Source organism: Aquila chrysaetos, chromosome 6 (assembly GCF_900496995.4).
Source record: "Aquila chrysaetos chrysaetos chromosome 6, bAquChr1.4, whole genome shotgun sequence".
NCBI classification, from domain to species: Eukaryota; Metazoa; Chordata; class Aves; order Accipitriformes; family Accipitridae; genus Aquila; species Aquila chrysaetos.
This window is the reverse complement of record NC_044009.1, coordinates 27,385,182-27,402,388: the sequence shown is the minus strand read 5'-3', so window position 1 is coordinate 27,402,388 and position 17,207 is coordinate 27,385,182. Positions and strand designations below refer to the sequence as shown.

General features: G+C 35.7%; 1 protein-coding gene across 6 annotated transcripts in view; it reads right to left on the bottom strand.

The window, feature by feature from the left end:
* The window catches only part of SESTD1 (SEC14 and spectrin domain containing 1), a 62,323-nt gene that overhangs the window by 26,314 nt on the left and 18,802 nt on the right, over positions 1-17,207 (bottom strand). For all 6 annotated transcript variants that reach the window (XM_030017925.2, XM_030017920.2, XM_030017923.2 and 3 more), the window contains 2 exons: positions 13,899-13,989; positions 11,717-11,830 (listed from right to left, as the gene is read on the bottom strand). In XM_030017925.2, coding sequence (XP_029873785.1) covers positions 11,717-11,830; positions 13,899-13,989 — 205 coding nt within the window. The remainder of the gene's footprint in view (positions 1-11,716; positions 11,831-13,898; positions 13,990-17,207) is intronic.

Sequence of the window (17,207 nt, the reverse complement as noted above, 5' to 3'; positions counted from 1 at the left end):
AGTAGCAGGATATCATACTGCAAAGCAGTTAGTATTTTTACCACTTTCTTGTAATGCTTTCAGTCCCAGAGGTGAGTTTGTGCCATAAGAGTTAAGTGCCTGCATTTACTGTGCAAATATGCTCAGCAAGAGTTGGATCAACCACAGTCTTTCCACAAGTAGTCAAATTCAAATCTTAGTATGCTTAAAAGCCCAAGTCATTTGCCCAGAAGAAAAATCTAGTTCATCAACTACTTCAGGAAATAAAGGAAAACACAGGTCCACTGCTAGTCAGAAGACTAAATTCTTCCCTTCATTTCTGCGTTCTAGATGCTCCTGGCTGAGCCTTATTCATATAAACCTAAACCAAAAGTTGGCAGCACAGGTTGCTTTGATGCGTGATATGCTAAGCCTGGAATAATGCCTGTGGAAAAAAAAACTCTAGGGAAGCAGACATATTGGCAATATATACCCAGAAATTAAAAACAAAACAAAACAAAACAAAACAAACAAACAAACAAAAAAAAGCCCCAACCAACCAACCAAAAAAAACCTGAGAGAATTTTGAGAACCCATCAGATCATGCACATATTCTTGCAGGGGACAAGAAATCTGGAAAGAGCCTTCTACTTCTAGTCCAGTTCTGTGTTCCTGCAGGCACTGGAAGACAGAAAACCCATCCTACTTTGTCTTCCACTACTTCAGAATAGTTCAGGCCTGTTTAGATCACTAAAGCAATTTGATATACCAAATCATTGATGAAAATACTATGTTTCTGAGATGGGTTTTGAGATCAAAAGCCATTCAGGTCAACAACCATTGGTCATCTTTAAAAACTTAAAGTAGAGGTTGCACAGTCTCCAGCCTTGGAAGTTTTTCAAGGCCCAAATGGATAAAGCCCTGAGTAACCTGGTCTAATCATAGATGATCCTGCTTTGAGCAGGAAGTTGGATTAATGACATCCTGAGGTGCCTTCCAATTGGAATTAGTCTGCAATTTTTAAATTCTTACAACTAAAGAACCCAGAGTAGTTCCAAACAAATGGTCTAATATTTAATATACTGAAAAATTTTCCAGCAACAGTCAGCAAATATAGGCTATTCTCCTGTATTCTTAATGGTATGTAGCTGCCATAAATGGAATTAGCTTGTAGTTTCTTTAAGTAATGCCAGTAACCAGCCCAAACCCCAGATGACTCCAGGTCCAAGAAAAATAAAGCCTTTGTTCTCCCTTTTTTAGGCACACATTTATATTTTAGGTCATTTTTACATTCTCATTTCATCCCTATGAGTTCATTAAAAAGGAGAAAATTAATTTCTTCAATCAGGACATTTTGGTATGGAAACTAAAGTAAATAGGGCAGCTCGTTCACATCACTAAAATAGTGCTTCTAAAAAAACCAAATAGCCTGTAGAAAAGGACAGACTGCATTGAGACCGCTTCTAATTTTTTTAACTGAGATCCTTCAGGAAGGAAAGCAGGCAAGGGATAAGCTTTACAAACTTGTACCAGGGAAACAAAATTTAAGAAAAATTTTTCTCCTTGAAAGCAAAACCTGCCTGTAACATATATTAGCTATATGAGAAAATAATTCTCCGACAAAAAACCCACCCCACAGGTGAGATTTGGTCAAAGAGCATAAGTTTCTTTTGCACCTTATTAGAAAAATTTTGAGAAACAAAAACTTCCACCTCAATAGTAAGCCTTGTTGTAACTTAAGACATTGCTCCAAAAAACATTCATTCTCTAGGTTTCTTTTTTTAAAAGCTGTTTCTTTCTTAAAGTGTTTATTGACTGTTCACTGGGATAACTGCAGAAATCCTGTCTGAAGACTTCAAAAAGTAAACAAACATATGAATTTTTGATAAGGTGGTGGCAGAAGGGAGGTTCCTGAACAGAATTTAGCTCTTGTTCTAGACCTAGACTAGTGGCAGTGCTAATGTAACACCCTCCATATGCTTTAAATTAGTAACTTTGATATTTCTAGGTGTCAAAATTGCAATTTGCCTCTCTGAAGCTTCTGAAATACTGTTTTAATCAGCTCCTATGGATTAACAGTCCATAAGAACAACAACAGAGAGCCAAAAGAAAAAAAAAAGTTAAATAACAGTAGGTGTGATGTTACATAGGGAGAAGATAAGACACTTCTCTTTTAAAGATGAGTTCTACTTTAAGTTCAGCACCTATAGCAAACTTCCACTGTCACAGATTCCTAAAACTTTTCACAATCCAATCACAGTAATTGTCTTTCACCATTTGAGAAAATAAATGTTAAGTTACCACATCCTAAAAAATGTTTTCCTTTATGAATTAGCATTCCAACTTGCATTTGAATTTCACATTTCAACATATTGTCTGTTGTACTTCACAAAGCTTTTAGTCACATGGGCTCTTCAAAATCCTCAATAGTTTAATACTTTGTTAATGGCATACTTAGAATTATTTGTCATCCTTCCCTCTAAAATTATCATTACCAAACTGCACTAGACGACTAACCACAGAGAACATCTCTAGTTTCTCCTCCCTCTGTGAAGAGAATGATGATGACTTTCTATTGCTTGATCAGCTACCTCTCAATACTCCTGGATAAGACACAGGTCCAGATGAGGACCATTTACAGTTATAAAAATAGAAATATCCCACTGTTTGCTTGCAACTAGACTGATTTTTTTCTTTTTTTCAAAGTTATCTTACTATGTTGACTCCAGGGAAAAAAAAAAAAGTTTTCTTAATCCAAAGTAAAAGCCTTTGGACAGCAGACTATAGTTGGATGTTAAAGTGAACAGCTTAAATTTCCTAACGGAGAAATTAATAGATCTGGACAGATGGTAAAACAGAAAAAAAAAAGTATGAATTATTGAATCCTTAAATTCTTGCTTCATTTCCCACTTGATCCACCCACTTCTGACAGGACAGCTAATAAGGTGACAGTGCTAGTAGGTTTCAAATATGTCCTGTTTGCTACCTACCAGAGTCCTTATCATCATCATCTGTACTGAGTTCTTTTTAAAACTTAGAAGAGTAGTAGCAGCTCTCATCATTGCTCTACTCTAATCGGCAAACTTGCTTTGTACAATACTGGCCTGCTAAAACATTGTAAAAGCCTTTGCAGAAACAACTCAGGATAGTGCTTTGGGAAAAGTAAAAGTGCTGTATTTCTTAATAATATCAAACAACCTTTTTAAGAACTGCCAAACAAACAAAAAACACCATGTACTGCAAAGTCTTGTGCTTCAACTGCAGAGCTCCCTTATTTCTCAGGAGTGAGACTACAGTTATTTTTTCTAGTAACATGATTTTGACCCATGCAACAGTGCCACTAACACTTATCTTTCATAATAAAAGAGCTTTAAATACTGTTTGTACAAAGCTGACATCTCACTCTATGTCATTTGCTGGTTTTTGCAATTATTTTCATTGATCACCTGCAATGAGATAAAGGCAGATGACAAGATCAGAGGGGAACTCTGGATATTCAATAGGACATGTAAAAGTGCCCCCAAAATGTCAAAAACATCCATCTGAACTTTCTTTCTTGAGGGAAGAAATGAAAAAGCTCTTTAATACAAATATCACAGAGTCAAACCCAGGAGCTATTGGAAGACAGGATGGTATAAAATTTCAGTAACAAGGCATTTTATTCTTAAGTGTATACTATCACAGCAGCCACACTACTGAACCTAAAAAGGAGTAGGTACTTTCCAAAAGAACACAACACACGTGTCCCTTGAGAATACAAAATTTAAACAAGTGAATCTAAGCATATGATCTTCTGAGAGCAGTAAATATCTTTATTAATCTTCATAGCTTGGTATCAATGAGTAATATACTGCCGTTCTGGGATAAATGAAGAAAATTATCTAAACAAATTGGATAGTAATATTCTACATGTATTAGAGTAAAAACTTTATACTGGGAAATAGGTACAGAGGAACTGTAAGGGGACTAAATCATATTTTTTAATCTCAAGAGTAAAGAGCTCTTAAAAAATCAGATTTAGTTTAAAAGAATAATTGGTATAATCTCTTAGAAAAAAATATTTATTATTAACTGACATTTACACAGCACTGTAAACCTAAAAATATACTGAATTTCACAGAACAGAAAAAAGTCAATCCTGACAAAATCATTTATGAAAACAGAGAAAATAATTCATTACATATACATATCTATACTGCATATAATTTGTTAGTCTGTTTTTGGTTTTGTTTTTTGTTTGTTTGTTTTGGCAGTTTGTTTGGTTTGAGTTGGGTTTTTGTTGGGATTTTTTTGGTTGGTTGGGTTTTTTGTTTGGGGTTTTTTTGTTGTGGGTTTTTTGTTTTGGTTTTTTTGTTGGTTTTTTTTTTGTTTTGGTTGGGGGGGGGGGTGTGGTTTTTTTGGGTTTTTTTTACACTTCAAGCAACTTAATATCCAACAACCAAAAAGTCTGACCAAGTTCACAATTCTTTGTAAAGAATTCTTACCAGGTGTGTCCAACCACTGAGAAGTTTATATGGGCTGAAAGTGCATTACCAACACATGCCACAGTTTCTCACTTATTTGAAGTAATACTCATTGTCATGTGGGTAGCAAGTGATGCTAGTCATGAAATTAGACACATCTTTAGAAAAAGGTTCTAAGAATAATAGAATGTATATATTATACACAGTATTAGCTGTTTGATGTTATGTAAAAGTGATAGAAGTGAAACTAATGGCAAGAACATTTATGCATACAATAATATATGTTTAAATTATCTGTTCTGATTTGTTACATTGCAATGTAACTGACTACAAATGTAGCTACTCTAAGAGTATATTAAAGTATTTACTCAGTATGAGCAGAACATCACTGCTTCATTTAGTAATTTTAATAAACTAACATCAAAATATTTAATACTTTTTCCTTTACTTACTGGAACATAAGGATCTGTCATTTCTAAAATAGTTTTTTTCAAAAAGAACATTAATAAAACATGCTAAAAACTGATCATATTTATCTGGTTGCTGATTGGTAATTTTGGACAAATTTCATTCAAACAGGCATAAGTAGAGGAGTTTTTGTTCATTTCCCAAAAATTCTGCCGAGAAACATTGGGAAGCCCAGATAGCTCTTCCCCTCTCACAGCCTGGTTGATCGGTATAAAATTCTGAATTTTGATAAAGTCCTTCGGGCTCAATATTAAAGTTGTTTTCTCAGTAGAGTGATTCTTGATGATTTGTTATGCCAGCAGCTTACATATCCAAACAGCTTTGGAAAAATATGAGGAAAGCTTCAATGGCAGAGAGGCACTGAGAGATTGCGAGGCAGAGTTTGCAAGAATAAGTTTGCTCTTCAGCCTGCACAGAAGTCCAAACTGAAGAATGCCTATATTCATTTTCACACTACACTGAAGGCCACTTTGTATTAAAAAAAAAAGCAACTTTTTTTTTTTATTAATTAAGTGTGAATCCTAATTGTTTTCTAAAGCACAATCAGATTCATCTTCGGCATTTGTTTTTTTTTGAAAGTTAGCTGTGCTTATTCTCCAGCAAATTTGGCTGCTGGAAAAACTTATATATGGCCTCAACTATCCTCCTGGTGATTTTTCAAGCATAACTATGGCACTTAGCAGACAGAACATAGCTGCCCATATATCTGGTCTGACAGTGATTCATTGCCACTGAATTGTAAAGCAAAGACTTCCTCTTCCCAAGGAGAAGAATCATCCTATTGTTTGATGATAAATATTATTTCAATCCATTTTTTGAAACACTGTTTGATTAAACACTGAGTAGGATAGAGTATTATTTGCTAATATGGAACACTAATCTATACAATGATCATTTTCTTTAACACTACACTGAGAAACACAAGTTAAATATTTATCTGGCCAGTATCACACAGAAATCTGGCATACTAGAAACCAAAGGGCCGCTAGCAGAATCTAGATATACACTAGACTCACTGTCAACTCCACTCCCAGTAACTGTCTCCTTCACTTTCGAGCACTCATGGTTTTGCCCACTCATTCACCTTCCCCTCCAGGACTCATGATAATAATTAGCACACTATCTTTTTTCCATCCCAGAGAAGAGACTAATAGGCACACACTGTCTGGTATTTTCCAACACACCCTTCTTTAGGACTGAATTTAGAACGTGACATAAATGCAGGCTTACGTACTCCAGTTCCACAGGGACAACTCCCTGATTTGGCCCAGGTTTTTAAAAGGACCCATTGTCTCTGGTGTTAAAACCACAGCAACAAAGATACATGAAGATGAAGAGAGATGCATTTAAATAAATACCATTTTGATAAAATATTGAAACCCCTAGATGCATTTTTGGGAAAGTCCATGAAAGCTACAAATTTTGGTGCCTCAGTATTAAAACACTGGACTGGAAGATATGATACAGAAATTAAAGACTTCCTACAAAGTGTTATTCTTTCTTCATTCTGTGGAGCAATACTCTGCTTATTACCATTATTCTTAAAAGGTAAACTGGGGATGATTATGCCACGATTAATTTCCAAGTAGAATACCGAGAGCTAAGATATAAAGATACATATACTAACAATAGTTAATTTCCAAATACAAGTACAGTATAAAAACCTCTTGTAGTAACACAGTAGAAAGTTCTGGACCACAGTGTGTTTTCAATGGCACCAAAAAAACCCCAGATATAAAAGTGTCTGGGGTGGGGATTTTTGTATTTTGGAACATTAAGGATAGCTATAACCATGTAACAGGCATTTAATCACTTTCAGAATAAAGACTGTTAGTCTAGAGAAGGTATCAGCCTACTTAGGTATGTAACACTGACTTAGGTAGAGAAGAGTTACTTTACTTGTATTGGGGACTGATCTGAAAAACTGTGGTCAAATCCCATTGGATTTAGCCTTTCCAGTTGTTTTCTTAAACAGTTCCTATACTTCTAAACAAATTATAAGGTCTTGGTACCTATTTTTCATCTACGTAACACAGAAAAAGGCAAGTCAGCTAGCTAGTATTTCTTTCACAGCAATCCTGATATACATGTACACAGACCATAAACTGGCTGAAATGCAGGAAACCTTCACGGAAAAAAGTGATTTTTATGTTTCTGTACTCCTCTGTATATTGATGACTTGACATTAGAGACTTAAGATTTTCCAGAGCAGATTCTGCTGATATACAATCATAAGAAATTTCTGACACTATTACTAGAGATGTAAGAGTTGATAGCTGCTACAGTGCAGGTGTGAAGCATTTAGAACTACTCAGACTTTGGACTTCAGGACTATTAGGATCCTTTTGCTATATACTCTGATTTTTCCAACTAGTTCCCAGTAGTTTACCACCTTTTTTCCTTTATCTTTTTTTAAAAGCCCTTAATTTCTTATCTCATAATCCTAAACTTCTAAATTTTGCTCCATGATTTCCACAAGGACAAGAACAGCAAGCACACTTTCTTCCTTCCTGCTTTCGACAAACTGATTTTCAAAGCACTGATCTAATATCTAAGCCAGGCTAAGAGATTATTTTTCCTCGCAGTCCCTTAAATGAATGGCATACACTCCCCCCCCCCCCCAAATCAGTCCATAGGCAATTTTGCATTGTGTACAAACTTGTACATTTTTTCTACTTTTATGGTACACATTTTCCTCCAGTTATCCTAGCTATCTTCCTATGAAAAGCTCACAATCAAATAAAACACACTACAGCTACTAACAAAGAGTGATTTGTTTCACACCACTATGTAGAGTATATTAATAGAAAAGCAAAAAGCAACACCTCCCAACCCTCCAAAACACAAACCTATTCAAACCCTGTTCTTCATTCATTTAAAAACATTAACAGTATTAAGTATTACAGTGTAACATATGCAACATTTCAGCTGAAAGACACCCTTGGAACAATTAAGACAACTCTCCTGTTATGAAGCATGGGCACAGGACCAGAAAAAACTGCTTCAATGAAAACATGAACTGGTTGCTAATAAGCATTTTAGAGAGGAATAAAGGGACAGAGGAAAGCTCTGCTGGAGGATGAATGGGAATTGACCCGAGGCAGGTCCAAAACCAACACTAATACTAACCAGGAATAAGGATATGCACTTTAACTCAGCTGAATCAGCCCATCTCTTTATACTCATTCCACCCAGTAGCCTTTTGAACTCAGTTCCCACATTTACTTTCAGTGCTTTGGAACTCGTCATCACCACATCTCGCTCTGAAGTGGAGGATCTCTGACTTTGAACAGAAAGGAAGGCATTGTGATTAACAGCTTCATGTGGCAATAGTAAGCCAGGTATTAAAAACAGATCGGGTAGCAGGAAATAGGAGGTAGATGTAATGCCCCATAAGAAATTAGAAAACACAGTTACATAACATTTACTGCAAATAAATTAGATTACACTCTCAAGTGAATAAAAAGATTCCATACTTTCATTTAAATTTTTAGATCATATTTATTTCACTGGTACAAAAGCAATCTTGGATTTTCCTAATAGTTATGCAAATCTAACCTGTGATCCAAAACAAGTTGGGTGTTGCTTTGTTTTTACTGCCAGTAATAAACAATTATGTAGCTGTAGGTTTGTGCATGATTAGAGGCTTCCATAGTCTTATCAGTGCTCTGCACTCACACGAGGAATAGAGCAAAGACATACTACTGCCTCTAACACAAATATTATGTGGAGCACAGAGAAGGTGGTTCACTTTTACTGAGCCAGTTTTCCTAATCACAACCATGTAACAGATAACCAAGAGTTAATGAATGGTGAAGAACAAAGGCTTGCCAAATACCGCAGGTGATTCTTGCATTATCTGGGAAAGCACAAGATTTTTCTTACTGTTCTCTCAGCTCTCCCTGTCCTTTAACGAAGAATGCCATTTAAGAATATGAGTTACTACAGAGAAAAAAAACCCAAACGCAAAGAACCCAAGAAAATGCAAGACACAAGGAAAAGCCATGAGCTAGGATGGTATCACAGTCTCTTTAGAAACATCTATAGGAACTCTACACCAACGGTTGCTCATTATCTAACCTCAATTAGATGACAACTGCCCCCAAGCTGATAGCAGCCCCTCATGCAAGCAAGCAGTCTCACCCTGTTTCAGCACTTCTAAATTAGGCAGAAGGGAAACTCAAGAGCAAACACCTATCAAACAAAATGAGAATTCAGCAACTACCTGTTATTGTCCCCTACTCATACAAACACCTGATCTGCCCATCCATCAAGCCAAGATACAAGGAGGCATTAGGGAACAAATCTGAAGTTTTCCTCCTGCCTAGGAAGCAGCTGTTGTGTTTTAATGCTATGATTATTTTTCTTGTAAAATGACACATCACTGACCTCTTTTCTTACAATTGACACATTTTTATATAAGTTTGCATGAAATTCATCTCTAATATTTCAATTATTTTCTTCTTCCTAAAAAATCAGAACTATTAATTTAAAAGAATCTTAGATCAAAATTTCAGATCAGGGAGAAATGTCTATGATTCAGTAATGAAAAAAGTAGTTTAGAAACAGAAACCAAAAGGTTTAGCTACACAACTCCTATGGTCTATGCCAATGTCATCACTGGCACAGAACATGCTTCATAAAATTACGAAGCTTACTAGATTTCATTACAGAATTATCATTTAATGACTGTTAGCTAATCCTTAAAGTCAAACAAAAAAATCCTTTATTATCATAGCCATGTAAAATTATTCCTGCTTCATTAACATATTTTCTGTAGGCTTTCTGCTTATTTGTCTAGAAATAGATTCTAGCTGAGTCATATTAAAGAAAAATCCAAGAAGAACCTTCTAAAGGATTAATTTCCGAACTGGCAATACCATGATGTATACAGTAACAACCACTGTAAAAAATTTTTACACCACAACTTCAAAGGCTTCCTGAACTTGCCCAAGGACCATATTTATAGGTGTGCAGATGGGAAGAGAGCCTAAATCAGACAGTAGCAACTCTAAAGAGGGGGGTTCACCTTTATTACCGCCACACTCTGGACTTAGTGTTTGCCTTATGTCCTGAGAGCATCCATGGGAAACTGAGTATTGCAAACTTAAGTCACTTTCTAAACATCAGCGCTTAAATCATCCTTTTGAGTACAGACGATTGGTTCAGTCTTTTTTTTTTAATTCTCATCTTGGATGTGCTCCGAATAGGCTAGTTTATAAAGAGGTGGACACCACCATACTCATGTTTCTGATTAAAGAAGCTATGATTGAGTTACTACATGCTGAACTTCAGGATGGAAATATACTTTGACCACATCTCCCTGCCAGTCCCCTCAAGAGATTCAGGTGAAGGGACAGACAGACATCTGTGAAACCCAAGACAGTTTAACTGTAATGCAAGTCACAAGCTTAACATAGTTGGAACCACTTCCAGTAGCAAAATTTCAGGCACTTCACTACCTTTATTAGTGAATATCTTGCTGGCTGCAGACTTTCAAACACACAAGTGGCTGTTCAGAGATTCTTTGGATTGCTCTGTTGAACTTGGGCTACTTTTCAAACCTGTCTTTAAAGAACTACTCAAAGAGAAAATATGATCTTCACCTGTAAGATAAACAACCTGAAGGCAAACATGCAGGATTTCCTTACTCTCCTTTCTTATAAGACTCTAAAGCAGATTACAAAAATGAAGTAATGTAATAAAAGGAATCTTAAAACAGATTTAAAAAAAAAAAAAGGCTTGGTCATCTGATTGAGAATAGGACTCTTACCCCTTACCCCCACACTCCTTCAGAGCACTTTCACATGCAGGAATTGTTTCCAAAAATGAAGCCACCTATTCTAGGTAGTCTGATACACTGCTGTTAATTCATATTAATTTTATCTTGTTAAGTCTTGTATCTGGATAATAGAGTCTTTAGGTTTATATTATTTAGCAGTTACATAACCTTTCAGCTACCACCTTCCAATTCCCACTTCCCCTGAACTAAGTTTTCTACAGGAGTTTCAAGAACGTTATAACCTTACCATCAGGAAGAATTATAGAGCATTGGACAAGGCTGCAGAACACTTTTCTGTTCAATCTCTTTCACAAAAAAAAGATGCTAAGAGCTTTGTTGTACAAAACATGTAGACATTTTACTATTTGGTGAGCACGGCAAGCCTGCCGTAGTTCAAACAATATTAACTTCAAAAATGATTGGCAAGATTGATGAAACAGATAATTTTCTAAAAATAGGGAAAATTGAGGTTTCCATTAACCTCCCAAAAAGATAAAGGAATGGAACTGCTAACATTAGTGTGTAAACTCTTGTACAGACTCTGCCTCACAAGCTAAGAACAGTATCAGCTTATATTTGGCAAACTGAAGGGACCTATAATCTTTGTTACTGATGTCAAAGAATTCAAAAAAATGAGAGAAGAGGCATGCAACAGCAACAAGATGTTCTTCAAAATGGTTACTACTGATTTAGTGACACCATACAACATGTATCTCTACAGTCTGTTACATTAGAGTCATGAAAAAAACTTCACACTAAACCCTGTACAACAGTTTCTTACCCAAAATTTCCACAATATGTATCAAACAGCTTTATCCTCTTGCTGAACAAAGAATTAAATGCCACACATTTCTGATTTGAAACCTACTTCATTTAATATTCTTATTAAAGAAGGAAGAAGTTAAAAGGCCATTGTGGTTTGTTAAGGATATCCACAAAGTGTCTGAAATAGAACTATTTATAAAGAGACATTAATTTTCATGCAGTTATTCTAGTACTCCAGAAATGGTATTTTTCTTCTGAAGTAGACAAAAGTTCTACATACCTCAAAGCCAAGTCTATCTTTCTCTTTCCAAAAACAGAAATGCGTAACCTTCTTATCCCAAAATTCATCTGGCTTTACTACACAAACAAGCGATACCTCAGCTGGAACAACATTCTGTAAAACAAATAAAAAATAAATAAATAAAACATTCAAGATTAAACCTTCATTTACCACAGAACTGAATTGCACTTATACGTCATCATCTATTCAAGAACTGAAAATCTACTGACAGAAATTAAACTAAGTCTGCTGCAGCTACGTCACATGTTGGCTCCATCCTTCTTAGTAGATTGTGCTAAATTTCATAGCAAAATCATGTCAGAACTGAAAAGAAAATCTAACCTCTTTACTCCCAGTCCTGAGGCCTAACCATTAGTCCATGCTACATCAGTACAGAGAAACATGAATTATTGGCTAGACTTAATTTTATTTATGGCATTTCATTAAAAAAAAAATAAAATGTTAAGGGCAAAGCTTTCTACCAATGTCATTTGATATGTAGAATGAAACAGTAATCATAAAGTTAGAAAAGAATTGTATACTTTGTTATATCCTATACTTCTCTAGTACATATTGCTTAGACTAGAATGAGAGGGCTTATTATTAACATTTCCGCATATTAATTCATAAAATATTACCAGGAAGCCATTCCTCAGCCTAAACCAGCAATTTCACCTACCAAGTTGATTTTATATTGTCACATTGAATGTAGATCAAGGAACAGAAACTCTTGATCACTCCCAAGTCATCAGCTATAGCAATAAGCAACAGTTAGGTAATCACAGTACTGACATAAAGATGACACAATCCATGGGATTTCTCTCCAAATACCTCGCTTTATTTATAAAAATATAATTCTGAGAAAAGAAGTTAAACACATCCAACTCAGAAATCATAGCACTGAATAAAAAAAGGTATTTCATTCTTGCACCATTTTAATGAATATGCAAAAACTACTTAAAAGTAGACAAAATTTTTTAACACAGAATTGTCTGTTTGAGGACCAGCCAGCACCTTTGAGAGCTACATGTGTCCAAGCAGAGAAAAATCTCAAGTGGTCTGTACAAGTGATTAGTTTACATAGGAAAAGTCGTCTTTATTGCTTCCTTGTCAAATTAAAGATACAGATGTGCAACTCATGTTTCTGCAGGCTTCACACTGGCAGGAAGTGTGCTGACAAGGAAGCCAGTGAAATCTGAGCATGGGCAGATAGCTACTTTCCCCACTAGCTGAAGTTCCTGCTAAATGTCACAATGCCACATTAGCTGCAGTGAAAGTTCACTGAAGATCATAATCAGAATATAGTGGATCCAATTACTATAACTCTATTAATAGGAATGCCATCTTAGTGAAGAACAGGTGAAAGACACCTTGAAACAGACTCAAAAACCCAGGAGCAACAGTGAGCCCACAGGACAACAAAATGAAATTATTCATATCTGACACATTTTCTGAGGCTTCATCTAAGTGTGAGAGGAAAACTGCTCTGATAAAGAGAAATCATCTGTGCAGTAAGACAGACAGTAGCCCAAGTTCTCTAAACAAGAGTGCTGTATCTCACATTTTCTTTGACCACTGAGACCAGAAAATAACCTACACTGTTTAGCAGAAATAAGACTTTATTGTAACCCCACCGTTCTGAAAAGCTAAAATAATAAATAGTTATGAATTTCTTTAATTGGGAATTGGCACTTTTTTGTTTTTCCTCCTACTTTGTATAGCATCCAGAATATAATTTGTGATTTGGACTATTATACACAACAAAATCAACTATACCCAATTCCAATGGAAACCAAGTAGTACAGCATATTGTATCAGAACCTGCTCAGCTGCACTATCAGTGTGAACTGCTGCCCTGCACACATTCTTACTACTCACAGTTGACAATTCCAGGAGTGTACTTCTGTATTTTTTTTAACTAAAACTCTGGTTTAGGAAAGGGTCTACAATCATGTGCTCTCAGCATGTAATGAATTTGTCCCTCACTTGAGCGAGGTACAGCATCCGCTGTTCAGATTGTTTCTTCCTGCACAGAACTCTGTCACAGAACCACATTTTATGATTTTAAAAGGCCATAAATTGTCTATTTCTCAATAAAGAAATTACTGCCTCTACAATAACACAGCTATTGGGTTCACATCTATAAAACTAATCAACTATGATTGTATGAAAATTTATTTACCTGCAGCATTAACACAACCGTCTTTACCACGTTCCATTGAGATTTTCTGCCGTCCACTATCACAGTAAATCCTCTAGCTTTACACTTCTCACTAAAAAAAGAAAAACACTTAGAAAAAAAATAAAATTCATGAACAAGTGTCATATCACAGTGACTTTGGATTTCAACTCTACCGAAAAATACAACTACATATTTTTTTTTTTACTTATAAAAATTCTGTTTTCTAAACCTTATGTTTACTCATTTAGAAATAACTTTCAATTTTAATGCTCAAGCATATTAATAGATATTCCAAGTTACAATTTTTTAGTAGCACTGAGGTGTATTTCATAATACAAATATTTATTTAAACTTTAGCAATTCTGAAAAGGTTTCATAACCATAAACTTCACAAAACCCTCAGAAAGAAAAGGTGGATTTACAGTTTCATAAGGAAGACAAAGGGATGTCAGTTTTCACAAGGTTACTTGTGCATTGCCACAGGTTTGAGGATACAGCTACATATCACTTGATGCATGTCCAAGCAGGAAACCATCTAAACATGCTTAAATTTCTTTCCTGAACAAATGGACTAGAAATTGCAGTGCACAAAAAGCCTCTACAAGGACAGAGGCTTTGCATAGGGATCTACAATATTTTAGACTGACATAATCTCTTCTTCTAATAAGGTTTGAGTCTGTGCATACTACAAAAAAACCCTGCTGAAAACAGTTTGCTGCAAAGCTAAGAATTCAAAGGGACTTCTGCTCAAGTACCAAATGGGAGAAAACAGTGAAAACTTTCCTCACTCTCCGTGCCTTCCCACAAAGACCTCTCCAACTCACTTCCAACTGAAGCTGGCAACAAGGTGCTCACAACAGTTGGGCAGCATTCAACTGTGGCAGCAACCTCTGGATATTACCAACAGGTGGGAAGCGTTACCTTCTCACAATGAGCACAGCAGCAGCCAGAAGAGAACATGGAAGCGAGCCCATAATTTTAGCATTAGTTACCACATTAGATATCATGTCTCAGGTTAAAATTTTTGTGTCCGGCAAAGTTTTAAGTAACTAAAAACCATGACATTTACATGAGGTAGAGAAGCATTATGTGATCTTTAGCACACAAATCTGCAATTACAAAACAAAGTCATTTCTGTGATCTCCTTAGCTTAGAAAAACGAAAGCAATTTGCATGTAACACTAAGCATTATGTTTCACACTGAGAAATTTAACTGTTACTTATTTCAAGTTTAAGCTGAGCTTCCTCAGGTATGGGTGGAAGACAAATTTATCTTGGAATTTAAAAAAAGGGAAAAAAAGGCACCTTACTAGTCTATTTAGGAAAAAATAATTACAACGTTGGCTGCCAATCCATACATGCTTTTGGTTTTAAGGAACCTTTAAGATCACACACATGATTTTTCTGGAAGCACACTGAACATTCAGGCTTTATGCATGCAATGTTTAATCAGAATGAACTCAAGAGACACAATACCACTACTTTTAAGAACAAGATAAATAGCGCTACTATAGCATCTTGAGACATGGCTTCCTTAGGCTCATAATCTAGCAGTATCAGCATCTGCTCCTCTCTACTACTAAATCTATTAAAAAACTAAAACACCAAACCAACCAGAGTCAAAACTGAGCTACCACTTCTGAAAAGTTCAGCCAACACAAACATAAATGTTTGTATGGAAGTTAAAATACAAAAAAACACTTGGTGATTTCAGCCACAATACAGAGAACAATACAACAAAGGAAGCAAACTTCAGTATGCACAGACAATAGCATAACATTGCCACTTTTATTTTTCTTGGATTCTGAAGAGGCCTCTTCAGAATCCAAGAATTTTAAATAGCATCAAACAAGGCATAACAGTAGACTTAAACGCTAGCAATAAGTTGTTGTAAGCTTTAGGAAAGCTTTACACACACACACTCACCCCACACACACCCCAAAGAAATTTTACCCAAGACACTATAAACAGTTATGCCTCTCAAATTTTGGACACAGCTATCCATCAACACTAGAATGCACATTTCAAAAGAGTTATGGTTACAACATATGCACAACTGAATTAAAAGTTAAACATATTAGGTTACCTTACACATAGAATCTGGGGAAAAAAGTAACATTAATGTTTCTTGGACAGCTATCTGGGTTTGGGACAACATCCCTACCCACACCCTTCCTTTTTTCAAACACAGTTCAGCAAGTCTTTCCAGAACAAAAAAGGCAAGCGCTTCGGCCAAAAAGTTTGCATTTCCCCACTAAAAAACAACATACAAACAAGAACAACAATGATTTTTTCCCTACTGCCACCATAAGAGAGAGATCATTTTTTCCATGTCTGACAAACAAAACATTAGACACGGGAACATCGAACTTGGCTTTCAAACAGACTTCCCAGTTTGTACCGAGTACAAAGAGTACTGTGGTTGAATTTTCAGACAGTTATTTTTACACTAATGTATGTAAAAACATACATCAGGGTGAGACTGCGGAATAATTAATGCTTGCTAGAACAACAATGCCTGCATCTGTTCCATATATACAGCCAAGTCCTTAAGCCAATGAGATGACCTGCACGAAGGACCATTTGGTATTTTCATGACTTTACAAGAGACAACAGCTGTTTGAAAAACCCTAAAACTTCCACAACTAAAACATTGTGCAATACATTCACATACCTATTGAGGTATTACATGTAAGCACCCTGAATTGAGTCTTTGCTTCTCTCTCCCCAATCAGAACTTTTTAAAAGTCTTAATTACAAACAAATCAGATCATTTAATGGAGTTTTAAAAACATTTATAGATTGCAATAAGCAAAGTACACTAAACAGTCTTCAGTTATGCCATTGCTCCTCTATTTCCAGAAGAGGAACTTAAAGGGATACAAAAGCAAGCATTTATACGAGAGGCTTCTTTCCTTTTTAAATCAGCAGCACAAGAGAACAAAGCAAAGCTATGATAAAGATTGATCTCTGGATCTTAAGAAAAAAAAAAAATGCAGTTAACTAAGCTAGGACCAAAAATTGTCACTATAAGCTTGCAGGGTTACATGCACAGAACTTCATCAACAATGATTTTACAGCAAGGTTTGGATGGCAGGATACTCAAGTTGTCATTCAGCACATTTAAGCAGTATCTTTAAACATTTGAGTTGCTCACTAACTTCAGTAAGACTTCGTATGTTTTTAGACTCAGTGCAAACTTAAGCACTACCAGCTACAAAGATTAGGCGCAAAGAGGAGGAAGCTTTTTTATTTTGGGCAATGCTACCTTTGCAAACTTCGGAGCTTCACTAGAATGACTCATTAATT